Source organism: Phyllostomus discolor, chromosome 6, assembly GCF_004126475.2.
Source record: "Phyllostomus discolor isolate MPI-MPIP mPhyDis1 chromosome 6, mPhyDis1.pri.v3, whole genome shotgun sequence".
NCBI classification, from domain to species: Eukaryota; Metazoa; Chordata; class Mammalia; order Chiroptera; family Phyllostomidae; genus Phyllostomus; species Phyllostomus discolor.
Window position 1 is genome coordinate 158,454,355 of NC_040908.2, and position 20,476 is coordinate 158,474,830.

The 20,476-nt window shown below is 35.9% G+C and overlaps 1 protein-coding gene and 1 pseudogene across 1 annotated transcript; both read right to left on the reverse strand.

The window, feature by feature from the left end:
• Positions 1-5,218: 5,218 nt before the first annotated feature.
• Positions 5,219-5,926, reverse strand: LOC114490156 (annotated as a pseudogene).
• Positions 5,927-14,865: 8,939 nt separating this feature from the next.
• Positions 14,866-17,318, reverse strand: LOC114490157 (olfactory receptor 10AG1-like). The gene is made up of 2 exons (XM_028504089.2): positions 17,237-17,318; positions 14,866-15,825 (listed from the first exon to the last, which is right to left on the reverse strand). The coding sequence occupies exon 2, from the start codon at positions 15,823-15,825 to the stop codon at positions 14,866-14,868; it is 960 nt and encodes a 319-aa protein (XP_028359890.1). The 5' UTR covers positions 17,237-17,318.
• Positions 17,319-20,476: the final 3,158 nt, after the last annotated feature.

Here is a 20,476-nt window from a genome sequence, read left to right on the forward strand (position 1 = left end):
GAATTGATTTTTATAATTTTACATTCCAGTTGATTGCTAGTAACATATAAACAGTTGAAATGATGTTAACATTTAATAGCATATTCTTGTTTAAGTCATGTAATTATTTCAGGACTTGTTTTGTACATACCCTAAGGTATGCTAGGTAAAAAATCATAACTCTACCAAACCAACCACTTTCTTTCTTTCCAATTTCAATTTATTTTCCCTTACTTCATTTGGAGTTTTTTATTTGTTTATTTGTTGAGAATATGTCAATTAGTTAATAAATATTTGAGGTTTTAAAAGAAATATCTTCTTTTCATTACTTTTTCATTAATTCTACTGTATTCAGAGAATATTCCAAACCTTTGAAACTTACAAGCACTGCTCTGCAAGTCAGCATATGGACTACCTTTGTAAACACACCTAGTGCTCTTGAAAGCGTGCATAATATGCATTTTGTGTGTAATATTGTTCAGACAGTTTATTCCTGTACCGATTTTTTAGTTTTCCACAGGTGAGTGAAACATAAATGTGAAGATTTCCTGCTACGTTTGTAGTATTGTCAAGTAATTACTTTTAGTCTTCGTCACTGTATTTTGAGATTCTGTTTTCAGGTACATACAAATTTATGACATTTGTGCCTTCCTAATAAATTAACCTTTTCATGTCAATGTAATATACCTGTTGATTTCTGCAATACAATAGCTACTCAAGTTTTTTTATGCTTACTGTTTGCATGGTAAAGTTTTCCTATTCATTTATTCTTAATTAATATATTCTGGCTTTAAAGTGTGTTTCATGTAGATAGCACATATTTGATTCTGGCTTTGTAAAGTATTCTCTGCTTTTTAATTGTAGAGTTTATTAATGAACATTCAATGTACTTACATATGTTTGGAATTAGTCTCATCTTTCTTTTCCTTTTTTTTATTGTTGTTCAAGTATAGTTCTCTCCATTCTCCGCTGCCACTACCCCCTAACCTACCTGCTCCCACTTCCCACCCTCTACCTTACCACCCTTTGGCTTTGTCCATGGGTCCCTTATACATGATCCTTGATAACCCTTCTTATTTTTCCCCTATTATCCCCCTTCCCCCCCGCTCTGGTTACTGTCAGTTGGTTGTTTATTTCAATGTCTCTGGTTATATTTTGCTTGTTTGTTTTGATTAGGTTCCACTTACACATAAGATCATATCATATTTGTCTTTCATCATATAGTTTATCTCACTTAGCATAATCCTCTCCAGATCTATCCACGTTGTCACAAAGAGTAGGAGCTCTTTCTTTCTTTCTGCTGTGTGTTATTCCATTGTGTAAAGGTACCACAGCTTTCTGATTTGCTTATTTACTGATGAGCACTTAGGTTGCTTCCAACACTTCGCTATTGTAAATTATACTGCTATGAACATTGGGGTGCATAGGTTCTTTTGAATCTGGTGTTATAGGATTCTTAGCAGTATAATCCTGTTCCAGAACAAACAAGGGGGGGCCTGGGACGATATACTATTATTGAAAAAAATGTCCCCAGGTCCGTCATGTCTGCCGCCAGAGGAAAGAGGTCTCTCAATGCCAGAAATTTGTGAAAAGGAAAGGAAATGTTTATTTAATGCTATACAAACTTAAAGTAGTGACCTAATGTCTATCAAAAATCCTAAAGTCCCTTAAAACACCCACAAACAGACACAATCCTTCCTTCCTTCCCCCTTTGCCCAGTCCAGAGTACCGTATCTCAGGAAATGAAATAGAAGTCCATAGCTCAGGCAGTCCTCTGGTTCTTCCCACTTAGTTCTCGATCTCGACTGGGAGACCTCCCTGGGTTCCCGGCACCCTCAGCTGAGTTGCAAGGATCTCTACTAAAACCAGGCGGTGGTTCCACCTTCTAAAGCTGTGTGGGTCCCCACTCTGGCAAAGGCCGCGTGGTTCTCTCTCAATGGCTGCCGTGTCTGCACTTCCACAGCTGCATGGTTCTCCCTCTCAGTGCTGTGGGAGTCTCCATTCTGTCAACGCCTTGTGGTTCTCTCTCTCAGGGCTGCAGGAGTCTCCACTGTGTCAAAGCTGCGTGGTTCTCTCTCACATGGTTGCTGCATCTCAGTTTAAATCCCCGCACCAGTCTTCCTCTGGAGCCCCATTTCCGACTCCTCCCACACTCGGCTTCTCATGCCAGAACTCATATCCTCCCAGCTTTACTGGACTGCCATCATGAGTCTGGGCAGGTGTGGCCCCATGTCCGGGAGCCAATCTTCTCCAAGTTTCCACGCAGGCACTGTAGGTCGGGGGACCTGCCCCCAGTCACATCTTGGTAGGGAAGTTACTTCCATTCCCCTGGCTCAGAGGATGGCCACAGCTATTTCACATATCAAGGCGACCAGCCAAAGGCTATAGATATGTTAAATGACCACACCTGAGTTTAGCTGCAAGGCTGTTGCTATGCAAAACAGCTCTCAATGGCCCTGCTCCATTTGTCCCTTCCCCCAACCCACACCTGGGGAGTGGGAGTAAGGACATCCCAAAATCACCTGGACACCTTGAGTTCTGGACCCCATTTTAAATGCCCATCTGGGGTCCCCCCTCTTGGCTGCACCCTGTAACAATCCCAGCAGTGGAATTTCCAGGTCAAAAGGAACTTTCACTTTTGGTTACCTGATGAAATTCCATACTGTATTCCAAAGTGGCTGCCCCAGTCTGCATTCTCACCAACAGTGCATGAGGGTTCCCTTTTCTCCACATCCTCATCAGCACTTGATGTGTTGTTGTTGTTGTTCATATCCTTTCTTTAAAAAGAAAATTTTGTTTATTGATTTGTCTCCTCTATTTGTTGATTGTTTATTTCCTCTTTCCTAGAGTCTTAGATTATTTCCATTTTTTAATTTTTTTGGCTGTATAATGGTTATGCATTTTAGGTTATACATGTTTAAACTAAACAGTCTAAGTTAATTATGCACAACTTTATGTACTCTATAAGCCTGTCTTGACTTTGACCTTCATTAGAGGTATTTGAAAAGTAAGTAAGGACAACTTCTTGATCCGCCTTGACTCATTCTGCTGGGAAAATTTAGAAAGGCTTTCTTAATTCTAATATGGCAAATTGTTTCTCCTTCTTCCTATTGTCCTTTGCAGTCAGCAGAGGTAAAACTGCCCATAAGTTAACATTTTATGTCTATAAAAATTATGTAGTGTTTTGCAGCTCAAGTGCTCATCTTCATATGGGACCTACCTGTGGCAAACCTGCACCTCTTATCCAAGGAGTCAGGCAGATGTGAAGAAGTCCATCTTTCTCTATTACATTGGCATGATAAGGACAATCCCCAGGACCACACAAGGGTTTCACCATTTTCATGGCACTTCTAAAATACTATTCATATTTCCTCCATCTTAGTCCAACTGGATTTCCATCTGATAGGAAATTCTAAGGTTATACATTTTAAAAGGATATGGAATTTTGATGTTCATATGTTGACTGAACACATAACTTAAAATGCAGCACGGTGTATACCAGTACCACCTTGTCTTCTGCTGCTTCAGAGATCTTTCAGGTTTAGTATTCTATACATGACAGTCTGATATTATTGGGGAGAATATAGCTAAAATATTAAAAAAGCAATCCCCTATTATTTTTATGGCTCTTTCACACAGTATTTATGAACAACTCTAAGATTTATTTACTTATGATGTTTGATAGTCTCTTTTATAGAGATAAAATGACAAAAATGTATTTTCTTATAATTGTTTATTATTAAGACCTTGATAATTGTTTCCTAATTGTTTTCTTATTTTCTCTCTAAGTTGAGGTTTTAATGTCATGAAGAAATTGTACAAAAATTGTGTTATATGCACTTTCTCATTACCTTCTAACAAACTCTGATGATAGATGTGATAAGGAGATCTGGAGAAGGTGGAGGTGAGTGAAGGTATTCAGTATTTTGAAAGGAATATCTTGGAAAATATAGTGATGTCCAACTAAGTTTGGAAGGGTTGCTACCAGAAGTTTTACAGAATGTAGCATCATGTGAAGCAAAAGAAATGTAGGGAGTACAGAGATGGCTAATATGGATTTTATCTAATTTTGCTACTTTAGCATTCAAACGTGTCTTATCTTCTAACACAGTTATTCTTTACCATTAGGTCCCATACAGTTTCTTTAAAGAAAGAAGAAAGGAAAGAGAGCTGTAAGTAAGAAAAGTAATTCTCACATACCTCAGTGATACCATTTTAAATTTTTTATATAAAAATATTTATTTCAGTTACTCGAATCCCGTTATTTTTCTCCATCCACAACTTGTATTCTTTTTTCTATGCACTTAAAACCTATACAACAAATAACTATCAAGTCTTCTTATTGCTATAATAAAATAATGGCAATTAATTAGTATTCCAGACAAAAACTGAATTCTGGAACTATGTGTCCCTAGTTTTCTCACATGTGAATTTATCTTTGGGGAGTCAGCTAAAGAATCACCATTAAAAACTGATAGAATGTATTTTTTCTTTAATTCATCGATTTACTATTGTTGGATTCCCATCTTTCCTTTCTTTTCATGAGCTTGTCTGATTATAAGAGTTATTAATCATGAGCAGATAAAACATCAATGGTTGCACCGTTGCTATTAGTCATTCTTTCAATTTAGCTAAGTTGTTTAGACACCTGTTATTTTTCAGGCAATATGTTGAGCTCTGGAAATACAAAGATGGATTATCTTGTTGTGAAAAAGAAAATGTAGGTAATATTCTGAAGAATTTAAAAACAACAGCAATAACAAACTTTAATGACTCCAGTGTGTTGTGTCAGACATTGTAATACCTTGGATTGAGTTTCGAATTAATTTGTTATTTAAAAATAACAGCACAGTTTATTTCACGTGAGATATAATATGATATAACTCATCCAGAATAATTAAGATTCCTAGCAGTATTGGACAAGAATCAAAATTAATGTCTGGATACTATGATAAGAAAGAAACAAGTTTTGGGAAGTTACCTTGTCAAGTCATAGAACAATCCATTTTGACAAGAATTTTCTCAATGCTACCGTAACATCTTTGTTTCTCAGACAATTTATCATGGGATTGAATACTGATATCACAATGGTGTAAAAGAGAGAAAGATATTTGTCCACCCCTGTTGAATGATTGGACTTTGGTCGCAAATATGAAATGATGCCTGATCCAAAGAATAAAGCCACAACCATGAGATGGGAAAAGCAGGTTAAGAACGCCTTGGCTCACCCTGTTACTGACTACAGCTTCAGGATTGTGGAGATTATGTTCACATAAGATCCAAAAATCAACATAAAAGGAATAGTGACAACTAAGACAGCAACCACATAAATCAACATCTCTGCCATAAAAGTGTCCCCACAGGCAAGCTGAAGTACTGGAGGCACATCACAGAAAAAGTGATTCAGCTGATGAGATCCACAGAAGGGTAGAGAGAAAATCTGGTAGGTGAACCCTATGTGGACTGGAATTCCAGTCACCCAACAGCCAGCTGCCTACTGGATGCACACCCTGTTGTTCATGATGAGAGGGTAGAGTAATGGGTTGCAAAGGGCAACATACCTGTCATAAGCCATTACAGTCAGAATAAAGCACTCAGTGGCTCCCAAGACCAGAAAGAAATACACCTGAGTAGCACAAGCCAGAAAGGAAATATTTCTGTTTTGTGTACAAAGATCTATTAACATTCTGGGGACAATGACTGACACGTCACATATTTCCAAAGAAGAAAAGTTCCCAAGGAAATAATACATGGGGTTCTGAAGGGAAGGATCATCATTGATTATTCTAATAATGAGGTTATTTCCCATTAGAATAATCATATAAATTATCAAAAACACCCCAAATAGAAATCCTTGGAGATCAGGAACATCAGAAAAGCCAATCAGGATAAAACCCATCAATGTGGTCTGGTTCCCCTGTGGGAGATTTTGTCCTGTGGGTTCCATGCACGAAGAAAATGATTTCAAGTTTAGAAGTCACTTCAACTCACTGGCACGAGATAGACAATCTGTTTTTGTTGTTGTTGTTGTGTTGTTGATTGTTTTTGTATTTTGGGAAGTATATTTCAAGTCCAATATCCTAAAATTCTTGTATGTAAAAGCCATAATCTTAAATCAAATTTTTCCTGTTCATATTAATGATGTGAGTAAATGGATAGCACAGCAAAACAGACAACAATCCAATGAGACCAGAACAGGCCAGGTAGCTTAGTCTCAGGACAAGAACTGCTCTAGGTAACCTGTAACAGTCTCTCATTAGAAATTTTACTCCTTCCTGACCAATCTGTTGTCTATTTGCTTTTCATGTGTATTTTTTTCTGCCTAGCAACTTCTAGTGTACAGTCTGTTTAGATAACTTTTTCCACATTTGGTTCTATGTTTCCCCTGTGAACTTCATTGAGGCTTGCTGAAGGGCAAGATCATCAGAAAGACTACCCTGTAGAGCCAGTTCAGGCCAGCCTGGGCCACTTCCCACCTGGGAAACAGACAGAGACACTTGTCAGAAAAAGAAGAACTACAGCCTTGACCCATCATAAAAACAATTCCATTTAATATATCATACAAATTTATATTAGTAATACATCATAACAAGTCAGAGATTCATTAGAATTTTAGAATGTGAAATAAAGATATAAAATTTTGTTTTAATATGTCCTTATCTCTGCCATGGCCCCCAACAATTTTAACAGTTTTGCTTATATTCTGAATTTTAGGCATAGTTTAGAAATAATTAAGTAAGTTTGGGCTTTTATGGGGTAATCACACAAGGAAAAGTGAAACCAAAATGTGTAAGAGAAGTTGATAATGATGTTCACACCTGAAAGCAGACAAAATGTAAAATCTGCTTTTGTACACCTGTTCCCATCTCTAAACATGTGTTCTAGGTTCCTACTTGAATATGTAATATGTCATATAGTATGAATGTTATCCATGATGCATATTTAAATTATTTATATTTAGAAAACCATTATAAAACACAATATTAAATGCAGTATAGGTTTAGCCTAATTAGCTCCTTAAATAACTAAGCATTTTAATACAAATAAGTTCAGTCCCTCCTCCACTGTGCTGGATCCTACACATCATTTTCATGCAGCCTTCGTTAATACTAACCAGTGACCTTTTTAACACATTGCCATATGCCAAAATCTACATTGCCATGGGTTTTGAAGTATCTCCCCCATTTCCTAGACTCCAAACTCATCTTTTCCTACATAATACAGCCTTCCTTTCTTCTTTTAAGATCCCAAGTTCCTCTTCCCTGTACAAACCCTGAACTACTGGAATAACTTAAATTACTACTCCTTGTGTCTTCCATCTCACCAGTCCTATACACTTCCCTACTTAGTTCAGTGAATTCTCCATTCTGACATTCATATTACATTCTAACAACATACCCTAGAGTTAAAAGCTCCCTCCTCCTTCTTCCCTGCTCTGGCTCAGAAATTTCCAGAGGAGGAATAAGGACCTGGGACATTTCAGATTCAAATAATATGTTCTATAAACAGAAATTGGGTTCATGGCAGCAAGTTTTCCCTTTCTATCTCTTTGTTTTCCTGATCTCTCTATCTCCGTTCTTTTCTCTTCACATCTCGAACATCATTTTACCATTTTATGTCTTCTCAAAATTTCAAGATTTTCCTGGCTGGCATAGCTCAGTGGATTGAGCATGGGCTGGGAACCAAAGTGTCCCAGGTTCGATTCCCAACCAGGGTACATTCCTGGGTTGCAGGCCATAACCCCCAGCAACCGCACATCGATTTGATGTCTGTCTGTCTGTCTGTCTATCTGTCTCTCTCTCTCTCTCTCTCCCCCTTCCTTCCCTCCCTAAAAATAAATAAATAAAATCTGTAAAAAAAATTTCAAGATTTTATATCACCTTACCACTATGTGTTTTTCCTCAGAAGTCATACCTTACAATCAAACAACTGTAACAAAAGCAGAATTGAATATCAGATGCAGATATGTTTGATAAACATATCAGGTGCTCAATCAATATACATTTTTAGTATATTCTGTAATTTATTGAGGATAAATACTAAGTGTGCATTAAACACAAAATGTGTTAAACACTAAGGATGCTAATGGTAAATGACATGAGCCTAATTTCTGTCTTTACAAAGATGACAGACTAGTGGTGACACCAGGCAGATCAGTCAGGTGCTTGCAATAAGAAGATTGCTTTGCCATGACTGTGATTTTAACCAGTCATGCATGTTATTTCTTTATTTGTTGGAAAATATATGTGGCTTGGTTTGGAGTAAGTCCTTGCATAGTTTTGATTCCTTTCCCCCAAAGAACTCAGTAATATCACCAATCTTGAATATATTTACGTTGTTGATTGCTTTTTGAGGTAAAAGGCAATTAATTTTCCTGAAATAGTTTCAGGAAAAATAGAAGTGTGGCATTGTTCCTGGTAGAAAAGAAGTTCTTGTGATGTTGAAGGAAAAGAGTTTCCTGAGACCAGCATGGGAGGGTGGGACTCTGTTGTATGGTTTCTTTATGAGGTACAATGAAGGGGGTTCCCCTCCTGACTTCCCGGTGTCCCATCTACATCCATCTCACCATGGATAGAGTCCCATCTTGTCTGCACTAGGGCCAGGATGTGGGCCACCACCCAGAGTCTGTGTTCCATATTAAAGTCCAATCCATTTCGGACAGGAAAAGTCAAGAACCATATGATATCACTCATATGTGGGATGTGAAAGTGACAATCACAGGTGAGCAAACAAGACAACCAAAAACTCAGGCACAGACAGCAGTGTGTTGGTGACTAGAAGGAAGAAGGGTGGGTGGGTTAGTAGTAAATGGTAAAGGGGGTCACATAAATGGTGAGGGAAGAAGATTTAAATTGGGTGGCAGGAATCCTGTGATAGGCACACAGTGCAATATGCAGATGATGTATCATAGAACTGTACACTTGAAATGTATATAATCTCATTAATTAATGTCACCCCAATAAATTTAATTAAAAGAGGAAGCAAAACAAAATTAAAGAATTCTCTAGATAAAAGCAGGCTGTTGGCTAAGGTGCTGTCTCGGTGCATATTCCTGCATCCATGAGAGTTCCTGTTGGTCCACACCTTTTACACCTGTGGTGTGGTTAGAACTGATTCATTTATTTTAAAAAAGTATGTGTTTCTGAGGAGCGTGTCATTGACCTCATTTGATTTTAATATGCCTTTTACTGTTCATTGATGAGTTATTTTCTTGGTCATTTGGATTACCCTGTTTTGTGAAATGCCCCTTCAGGGTTCCTGTCAACTTTTCTCTCAAGTTTTCTCTGTTTTGAATTTAGAGTAGTTCTTTGTATGTGGTGTATTAAGCATTTTGCATTGAAAATTTCACTCTGAATGGCTTCCTTGCATGAAGAATACTTCTTTGTCAATTCCATTCAACATATCAATGCTTTCCACTATGGCTCCTTATCTTATTAAAACATTTTTTCTCACAGCTGAGGCCATAAAAAATATATTACCTTTGAAAAGAGTCATGCTGCATTTAATATTTAGGCTTAAGGATTGTGTGAATATTTTTGCAAATTCTGTGAAGCAAGGGTCACTTTTTACACATTTACATGAATTTATATTTATGTAAATTGTTAAAATGCCATATACACTGCAAACTCTTACATATTCCAACGTGTTCATGTCCTGCAGTCATTCAGTAATTATTCTCAAAAGTGTTCCTGTATACAGCATTTTTTACTGGCTGACCTCTTTTTAATTCAATAATAACAATGAATGGAGAGAGGACATAAAATATACACTATGATTTGTGAGGGTCATATTGGGGCATCTTTTACTAGATAAAAGATATATTTTTTGTGTAAACAGTTTCAAATGAGCAGCAAGTTTTTGCTGACAGAGATTAGTCCACTACCCATAAGATTTTCTGAAATATTAGTTTCTTATTGGAAATATTACCATTTGCAACAGCAGAAAGTTGAGCCAAAAATGGCAACTTCAAGAATAAGTAAGGACAATCAATTCACTGTGGAGCAGAAAAGAGAATACAAACTAACTTCTAATCAGACAAGAGCAGAATTAAAGGGGAAAACAGAAAATACTTTCAAATTAGTGGCTGATACATTGAACATTAAGGTGCCATTTCCTCTAGGCCATCCTGTCACCCTTGTTCCTCAGAATATGTGTCGTGGGATTAAACATCAGGGTGACAATGGTATAGAAAAGAGAGAGAAATGTGTTTGTCCTGGAAGAATGTTTGGATTTGGGTCATGAATGTTTGTTTATATAGTGGGACAAAGCCACTACTGTGTTGTGAGACGAGCAAGTAGAGAAAGTGTGTAGCAACAGGATCTATTGCTAATGGCAACCTCAGGGTGGTGGAGACAATTTTACTGTAGGAGCCAAATATCAACATAAAGGGACTCATAATACACAGCACACGAACTGTAAAGACCTGAATCTCCCACAGGAAAGTGTCCCCATGGACCACCTTGAATACTGGGAGGAGATCGCAGAAGAAGTGAATAACTTAGTTAGATCCACAGAATGGCAGAAAGCCAATGTGCATGTCTGCCCCAACCTGACTGGAGCTCCACTCATCCAACAGTCAGTCATTGTCAGCCAGGTACTGAGCTGCTGCTTCCTACCCTGAGGACACTGCAGAATGTCACAACTGGACACACTGCTGTCACAGAATGTCACTGTCAGGAAAAAGAATTCCATGTGCCCAAGCATTAAGATAAAACATACTTTTGTTACAGAAACAATGAAAGATAGATTTCTTTTGTGAGTCTAAATTTTTATGAGTATTCTACAAAGAGTGAGAAATACATAAGAGATTTCCAGGAAGAAAAAAATTACTGAGGAAAAAATGCTCTGGAGTTTGGAGAGCCTGGTAAGCTCTGATTATGAGGATAATGATGCCTTTCCCTCTGAGCACTATTAGACAAACAAGAAAAATATCACAAAAAACTCATTCAGAGATTGGGAATACAATTAAGTCCCCCCAAAATCGAATTCCATCATTGCAGTAAAATTTGCATCTGGTTCATATGTTTTGGTGTTCCATCTGTAAAAATGGTGACATTAATCATCTATCCTTCTGATTTTTTTTTTATTGCCCAGAGTAGGTTGATCAATTAATATATAGAGTCATTATTATCATTCAAATGGCAGCATTTTATATCATAATATTAAAGAGAAAAACTGAATAAATGGTCAACATATGCTAAATCTAAACATAGAGTCACAATGAAATATATAGTAAGTTGACATTGTAATGGAATCAAAGGGTTCTGGAAATAGCATTTTTAGCCTTTGTTTGTGGACAGGGCAAAGTGAGTCTTTTTACCCCACATACTACAGAGTCCTTCAGCAGAATCATTGGTGTATGTCACAGTTCCCAGTGGGGAGCTCGCCACACTGTTCTGCCTTGTGCTTCTGGCCACAGGAGGCTTCCACCTGCCCTTTGGCAAGCAGCGCATGTGCATTCCTGAACTGTAACACTGCTCTTGCTCTTCCTGATTCTGCATGAACTTTTCCCCAGAATTTTATTCTTGTTTCACTTATGTATCAAAATCAAATACATGACATTATCACCAGCCATCATGTTTCAAGAGCTTTCCTTTACTCAATCCCATCATGCAGCAGAGGCTTGATAAATGTATTCTGACCTATAAATTGGTTAACCAGCAATGAAGGTAAGAAGTAAATTGCATAGCTAATATTAGAGGAATGTTGCCTTGTGCACATAACCTGATGTGTCTTGCTGTCTGTGATTAGTTGTTCTCATGAAAACACTTCTCATTTTAATAATTATCCGAGATTCATATAGAAATCCAAATTGAACAGAATGACTATTATAAAATATAATTGTTAGGCAGTTGCTCCCCAAAATCAAGTACTAAAGTATTGGCTCAAAGTTTTTAGTTCTTTTAAGGTAGAAAGAACTGTGGGAATTAATATAGACAAAACAACTTCCAAATGGAGTCACAGCCACTATCCCAGGGGCAGGGCCTTGCATGCTTTATTTCTCAATCAAACCTCCAGAACATTTGGGCAAAATAACCTTTACACTGGGCCAAAGCAACATTGTATTCCAACTGTTTTCAGAACTAACAAGGTAGCAGACATCCTGACTGCAATACTGAACATTAAAGACATTCTTAGAATTAGCATCATTATGTGTATCTAAAGACTAACTAGCTTGGGTGCACCTATAGAGATTTCTTCCTTGGCTTATAAATTCCCATAGAAAGTCCTTCGTTCTTTTCATGGAATTATTGTCCTTCCTTTTCACATAGATACGCCTTGCCTCTATCCCATAACACAAACACTATTTGGGTTTCTGCCTTCATCAGTGCTACCCAAATAGCTATTCTTTGATCTAAAATAGATGCTGTTATTTCTCACTTTGTCTTTTTATTTTTAAGGTTAACAGAACCCCACCTCCCACCCCCCCAAAAGAAAAAAGGTGGTTTGGAAAATAAAGTTTCGAAAGAAAAAATTGTATGTGTTTTGAAGCAATTAAAAGTATGAAGAAAAAAAGGTGACAAAGAAATGAGAAATCCTATGTTTGTATACTGCCTTAATTTTACTATTCTTAATAACAAAATCACTTCTAAAAATATGTATATGTATATGTATATGTATATGTGCGTGTGTGTGTGTGTGTGTATATATACACATATTAGGTTAAAAAAGGCAGTGACTTAATCTCCCTTAATGCAGCATATAACTTTTTCTATGGTGAGTCACAGAAGCACCTATAAATAAAGATAAACCAGTATTGTTCTGATTTAAAGGGATTTGGTCCAAATAACTTTCAGTTATTTACCTGGTTAATTATTCACACAAACATGCTGTATTTATGTAGGGCCCTATGATCTCTACAGTGCTTTAGTATCAGTTCATTTTTCAAATTCCTGTATCATCATAAAAGTGAGAAAATTACATTTTCAGCTTTGATTTGGGTGCAAATTTTGAGCTGAAATATGTCTTCTTTAACATGGTGTCTTCTGAATTTTGTTTCTCAGAATTTTACAGTATTCTAAAATAAATAAAAATATCACTAAAACAATCAGGTTGATATAAAATAATGGATATGTTCTCCTCCACATTAAGTTATAGCTGCTCTTTTCCCGCTCCTTGGAACAGTTTAACTACATGTGCTTTTACATGTGTATGTAAGAAACATTTGTTTTAATAATAATTGATTTTTTCCCCTCACAACTAAAACTAGTATTTCTTGGTTACAATGAGACCAATGGGCATTATGATATGCTGTTTAAGGTATAATAACATTACTGTGGATACTCAAACCTGTTTTTTTACTGATGGCTTTCAACCATCAATAGGGGTTTGACAATCCTGGCTTCATTATATGAGAGAAATTGCAGCCTCAGCTCAATGCCTCTTATTCTCTGAACTCTCCAGAAGCCTGTATTCTTTACACACTTCATTCAATTCCAAGTAAGCCTGCAGTATCGCATACAGGGGACAAAAAAATCCTAGGAAGTTCCAGCTGCTGAGTGTGTTTGAGACCTCTCATGCGTCTCTGCGTCAGAGAAAATGCACGTGCAGAATGGCCCAGAGGCTGCACATGACCCCAAATTACCTCTGCGTGCTCCTTATACATGTTTGATAAGAGGATTTCATGGATAGGAAATATTTGTTTGATCAATTATTTGGCATGTTCAGGAAAAATATTTTACTAATTGGGTTGATATGGTGAAATCTCAAAAATGTGAACACATTTGTTTGATTGTCATTAAGTTTGAATAGATTTAAATTATCTTAGTTATTTCACCTATGTCTTAGTTAGTGCTCAAATTCTCAACATTTATAGTGTCTTACATATTTAAGTTTTTGCTTTTTTTACTTGGTCAATTTGAATTTGTTTGAATTATTTTTGTCAGCAACATATAAAAAGCATTTTATATATTTTTGGTACTGAAAAAGAGACATAGGCCCAATTTATGAATTTACCACTAACGTCATCTCTGTTCATTTTGATTTGTCCAAGGCCAGAAACTCATAAATGTCATTATTTGTATAATTTTTACATTGTCAGTTATCTTTCTCATTTGTCAAATTTAGAACCTCTTCACTGATTTAATACCTAGTGATATTTTTCTTTTTTGTTTTGAGGATTGTTTTATTTAGAATAATCTAATATTCACTTACAGTCATTTATTTTCAACTATGTTCATTTTTAATAATATTACATTTGTCCACCTCAATGTCTACTATAAATGCCTTTTACTTCTTTTTCTGAAAAACTAGAGTAAATATTCCAGATACTTCTAATACTAATTAGATATGACTAAAGCACAACCTAAAGCTACAAGGGGAGGGGATGATGTAATAACAGAACAGAGTGCTGAGATAATAGTAGAGGGGACACCCTCAGGGTTTGTAGTCATGAAGAGCCATGGACAGCAACAACAGATACAAAGGAGGGGAAATGCAAAGCAAACACTTAGATTCCCCTGTTTCTGACATCGTGGCTGCTGCTGGTTTTTCTCATTGGCCAAATCCAATCACAGTGCAGAGCAGGTCAGTAACCATATCTGAAGGAGTGGGAAGATTACAGAAAATACATCAGAGAACATAACTCTAATCCATGATGATGTAACACACTCAGTTAACACTGTATTGCTGGGGCAATCTCCTTAATTCACTAGTTCATAATGAGAGGAAAGATGAATTCTTCAGATTAGATTGTTACAAGTGAGATAATCTGTGCCCTCATTATAGAGAAGCCCTTTCCTTAACCTTATGAAACTAAAACCCCTTAACATAATGTGAGGTTCCTATGATGATATTTATGATCATCATTTTAAAATATGACAACAAAACTATATTTTTTCGTGTTGTATCTACACAGCCAACACATAAACAAAGTCTTCTGTAATTTCAAGTGTTTGAATCATTGTAATGACTTAGTAGTTTTTTCAGTGCCACCATGATGTCTTTGTTCCTCAGGGTGTATATGATGGGATTCAATGTTGGGGTCAAAACGGTGTAGAAAAGAGAGACCAGTTTTCCAATTCCTTTAGATTCATTTGGTTTGGGTTGTAAATAAGTGATAGTAGCTGTGCCATAGAATAAGATGACAACTATGAGGTGAGAGGAACAGGTGGAGAAAGCTTTAGCCTTGCCTCTGGCTGATGATAGTTTCAGAATGTTGGAAATAATTTTGCCATAGGAGGCAACAATTAACAGAAACGGAATTATGATATATACCACTGCAGATCCATAGAGTATTACCTCACTCACAAACGTGTCCCCACAAGCTAGCTTGAGTACTGCTGGGAGGTCACAGAAGAAATGATTGATTGCATTAGATACACAAAAGGGCAGAGAAAAAATCTGCCATGTTTGCCCGATTATGACTGGAACTGCGCTGACCCAGGAGGCAATCACCAGCTGGACACAGACCTTCTGGTTCATCACTACAGTGTAATGCAGAGGGTTGCAAATGGCCACATAGCGGTCATAAGCCATCACTGTCAAGAGGAGACACTCTGAGCCTCCGAACATAAGGACGAAAAACATTTGTGTTGCACAAGCGAGCAAAGAAATGTTTCCTTTCTGGCTCAAAAGGTCCATGAGCATTCTTGGGATAGTGACTGTAACATAACAGATTTCTAGAAAGGAAAAATTGCTGAGAAAAAAATACATGGGGGTGTGGAGAGCAGGGTCAATTTTTGTTATCAGTATAATGATGCTATTGCACATGAGGATGGTCAGATAGATGACTAAAAATATCCCAAATAGAAGCCACTGCATACTTGGGATATCAGAAAAGCCCAAGAGAACAAATTCCATCATTGTAGTGACATTCGATTTTTCTGTTTTTAATTTGTTCTTCATCTGCAAATATGGTAAATTCAGGATGGTTAATTCATTAATGTTCTTGAACCACATTCTCCTCTCCTGTAAACTGGATTAAATGCATGAAAGTATTTCTATAAACTCTAAAATTATTTTGCCTTGGTCTGTTTCTAGGGAATATGACTTGAAACTTCAGAAATGAGCTGATGTGCCTTCAAAATCAATGCAAGAAATAAAAATCTAATATATCTGTTATAGTTGGATGTAATGATACCTGAGAAAGTGTGCCTTGTTATTTAGAGCTTATTGTGCAAGACTAATATCTCTTGCAGCCTTATTCAGAGTGGAATTACGACACAGGGTTTTTCTAGATGTTTTGTCTGGGTTCATCATTTTCTTTTTCTGTATCGATTGACTTATTCCATCTTCTTTCAATTCAAAGCTATTCTCTTAAAGTTTTATTTAATTCTTGTTCAAAATGAGTTTGAAGTCATCCCATTTATATTTCAGTAAGAATCAGTTATTTTAAATAATTATTTTTAAGTTAGGGAATAAATATATGCAATATGAATGTTCTACATTATGTATCACTCCTGTCACTTATGCTAAATAGAATTCTATCATCATGTTAAGTAACTTTCACTATTAACACCTCCTATATAGTGTATACAGTGTGTAATAATGATCAATAAGCCTTTAACTTAATCAAGAATTATGGCTCATTCATTTATAATATTTCTACATTTACCCCCTTATTTATGGAAGATTCTATGATCCATTGTCATATAATTCTCTTCTAATGAAATACAATTCTCTTACTTCATTTTCCCTTCATAATTTTGGCTAATAAAGCTTAATTTGAGTGACCCTACTATTTTTTTCTCTATGCATGTAAATGGTTGGAACATATAAATGAAACTAAACACACACACATACACGTGCACACATCAACATTCACATACTCAATCTTTCTTCCATTCATATTAAAGTCATTAGTCTCAGACAGTCAGCACAGCCTGACATTTCTAGTATACTTTATTAATAGTTGTCTGTAATTTCCCAAAACAAATATGCTTTCTGATCTCATCAAACCCACTACAAAGATCTTTCCTTCTAACCCCATCACGTGTATTTTGCCTTAATAATACTTTGAAGTAAAACTAAGAAGACAAAATTTGTCTCACATTTCTCTGTATTTATCATTAGTAGTTTGAAAAAGTACCTTAAGTGCATAATTATTATAAATATCATTATTTTTATTTCACCCATTGCTAATTTTATTTTACTTGATAATTAAGAAAGTTAAGTACTACATGATTTATCTTAAGTAGTTATTCATTTTCAGATAAAGTTCTCAGAATTTATGTTTCTCTGTTTTATTGTCTGCATGCTGATCCTCAAATTGAGAACTTTTTAAATAAAATAGGCTAAGAACACAATTTTAACTCACCTTTATGGATTTGCATGAAGCTGTCTATGTGAATGCAGGTGTTTTTTAAGCCATAAACTTTTTAAGCTCTTTTGTATTAGGAAGTCATGTAATTCTACAATATTCTTGTAGCTTTAGTGTCAGCTTCTCTTAAGTAGGAAGTAGCTAGCCATGTTCACCCTGGGGGACTTCCCTCATGTATGAATTTAATGTATGAATTCCCAGATGGCTGCTTCTATTTGGAAATCATCTGGGATGATGATTTGAAACTGTTTTCTCTGTAAATCACCTGTCCTTCTGTTCAGCCCCTTCTTGGCATAAAGCTCCCCACAAGGGGATAGTCCCTGGGTGAAGAAATGTCACTTAATTGTCTAGTGTTACTTTCAAGATTAAGTTAAAAAATCTTTCCATGTAGTATATTTCAGACCCTTATAAATGTGTGTGGATTCACCTTCCTGTCTTTTATTTCCATAATTTATCCAGATCTAGAGCATCCAGGCCTTAGAAAACTGTATCACACGTTTTGTTTGGGACATGGCACACTTTTTCTCTTCAATACATGGGAGGCAAGATCCCTCTTCAAAAGTATAATGTTCTGTCCTTAGACTAATTTTTATAAAAATTAGAGTAGGATATATGTGCTGTCAAAATTCTAGACAGTTTTATCATGTTATAGCACCTGCTCAGGAATCCGGGAAGATATTTAGCTGATTCAAAATGTGAGTCATTCATAGACACAGACAACAGCATGGTGGTTACCAGAGGGAAGGGGGTGGAGAAGTAGTAAAGGTTAAAGGGGGCCAAATATATGGTGATGGGAGATTTGACTCTGGGGGATGGACATGTAGTGCAATATACACACAATGTATCATAGAATTATACACTTGACACATATATAATCATTAACCAGTGTCATCCCAATAAATTAAATTGAAAAATAAAATATAAAGAAAAATATAAACAAAATTCTATATATGGGAAGCATCAAATGTGAAGTGCAATAAAAAATACAAGCATTTTTAAGCAAGACTATTTAATACAGAAAAAAGAAACTTTTGTGTCAAAATTCCTTTCTGATTTCAGCTACTTCTGGGCATGTATGGAGATAAAACTTTATCTGGTTTAAGAATCCCAATATCCACCTCTACTTGTAATTACATTTGTTTCTGTTCTGGGGTTGGTTGGCTGTTGGACAGTGTGTTTCTAGAACCGCATCCCTTTTTCTATATTAAGCCTCCTCCTGTTTACGACAGCATGCCTCTCGCACACTGGCCCTTGTACTCTTTCCTATGACTGTTTCAGTGTCAGACTTCCTTCACTTTTATTTATAAATGAGAACTGCATTCATGATTGGCCTCAAGTAAGTTTGACAGTTACTTACAAGCTGGGACAACTTGAATGTCCATCCCCCATTAGAGGAGACTGATCTAATCTCTATTCTACTATTAAGATAAAGAATTAGAGATTGCCTTATTCAATTAAATATCAGCGTTATCTGAAAAAATATCCAAAAAGAAATAGTTCCTCAATTATATCAGTAATCTTATTGGGTGCATTTTAAAGATTGAATTTTAATTTTTGTAAATTATTTTTTCATAATGTTGCTAATTTAGGAATGGAAATAATAATAACATTTCATTAGACACAAAATATCTAAAAACCAACTAAAATACATAGACGTAGTACACATAATGATTCTGTTCTATATATGTCATATTAAAACTTAAATCTAAAGGTGTATATGTTACAGCATGCTATAACACATTGTTGGTAACCAAAAGAGAGGGCTGTTGCAGAGTCTGGCTTGATGCTCTCCAAATGTATTTCTGTTTCTTTGATCTTCACTGAACAACATCCCCTAACACTCTCATATCTATGTTAAATCATGTGATTAGTTTCTCTAATAGCATATGGGTAGAAGTAATGTGTTGAAGCTCTTAAGAGTGGGTTTATTTCCTTATTTCCTGTGTGTCTTTAATGCTCAGCTCTCTGAATGCTAAAAATCTAATATGGAACTGTGAAGAAGAATGAACTAGAGAACAGTGGGATTCTCAGATGAAAGAAACCAGTTTCTTAATGACTGACACAGAGTTGGACTATAAGATGTGCCTTTATTTTGTTCAACCACTAAATACAAATTATTTTTATATAATAACATTTTTCTGTTTGTACTTGTTTTCTGCTTAAATGCAGGGCTCCATCTATCAGCAATTATTTTTAGTAGTTTTATGACTTTTATTATTTTTTTATTGTTGTTCAAGTGAAGTAGTCTCCATTTTCCCATCACCTTGATATTTGTGATTCTTGTATATTGATTCTTTTACTTCTTCCAACTTGTTCGGTGACTTTTCCAACTTTGTCATAAGTTTTTTGAGGTATTCTCTATCTGCCTTTTACTCAAAACAATTAGATTACAAAAACATTAAGATACTTCTAATTTTTGTATTGAGTGTGATTTTATCATTCTCTTCTTTCTTTAGAACTTGAAAATATTTATTAAAAGCCTCCCCTGTGAATGTAATATTCTTTTTACCTCTTTGCTATACTATCTCCATTGCTTTCTGTTTTTTCTAATATTTCCAGCCTTTTATTTTACTTGAATATTTATTGTTACTACTTATCCCATATATACACATATCTATCAGTGTTTTGCAACAGAAAAGTCACCCGGTATGATATTACGTTGATAATATAAAAACAGGTTTTCTAAAAATACAGTTATAGGAATACAGCTACATTTATTTTTTACAAGTAAGAGCTAGGGAATCATGAGGAAAACAGAATGTGGTTGTCACTGTTCAGAAAGCAGGGTGATGGGAGGGGTCACAGAGACTTGCATTATGGCAATGCGAGGCTTTGAGTGTTTTATCTACTGGGGGAGAGAGGTAACATGTGCTCACTCACTTTGTTTCCTAATTTACAAATGCATTTTAGTTTAGAATAAACTGAAATTTTATTTTACATAATATAATAATGAAGACTTAAACAAACAACAAAACTTGAGGAAAGTTCTTGAAATTAGTGCTTGATTCTGAGTTTCCCAAGACCACCTTCAGCTTCATTGATTGATAGGACTCACAAAACTCAGAAGGATGTTTACATTGTACTTATGCTTATGGTTTAGTATAGCTAAAGAACCAGATAAAGTAGCCCAGGGAAAAGGTATGCAGGGCCGTGCCCAGGAGAAGCTTCCACATGTCACCTCATGGCAGAATCACACAGGCAGCACTTAAAGCTCCAGCTGTGCCGTCTGACAGCTCA

Excerpts from the sequence above, each read along its gene's own strand:
- LOC114490157 (XM_028504089.2), bottom strand. The coding sequence starts at position 15,825 with ATGAAGAACAAATTAAAAACAGAAAAATCGAATGTCACTACAATGATG.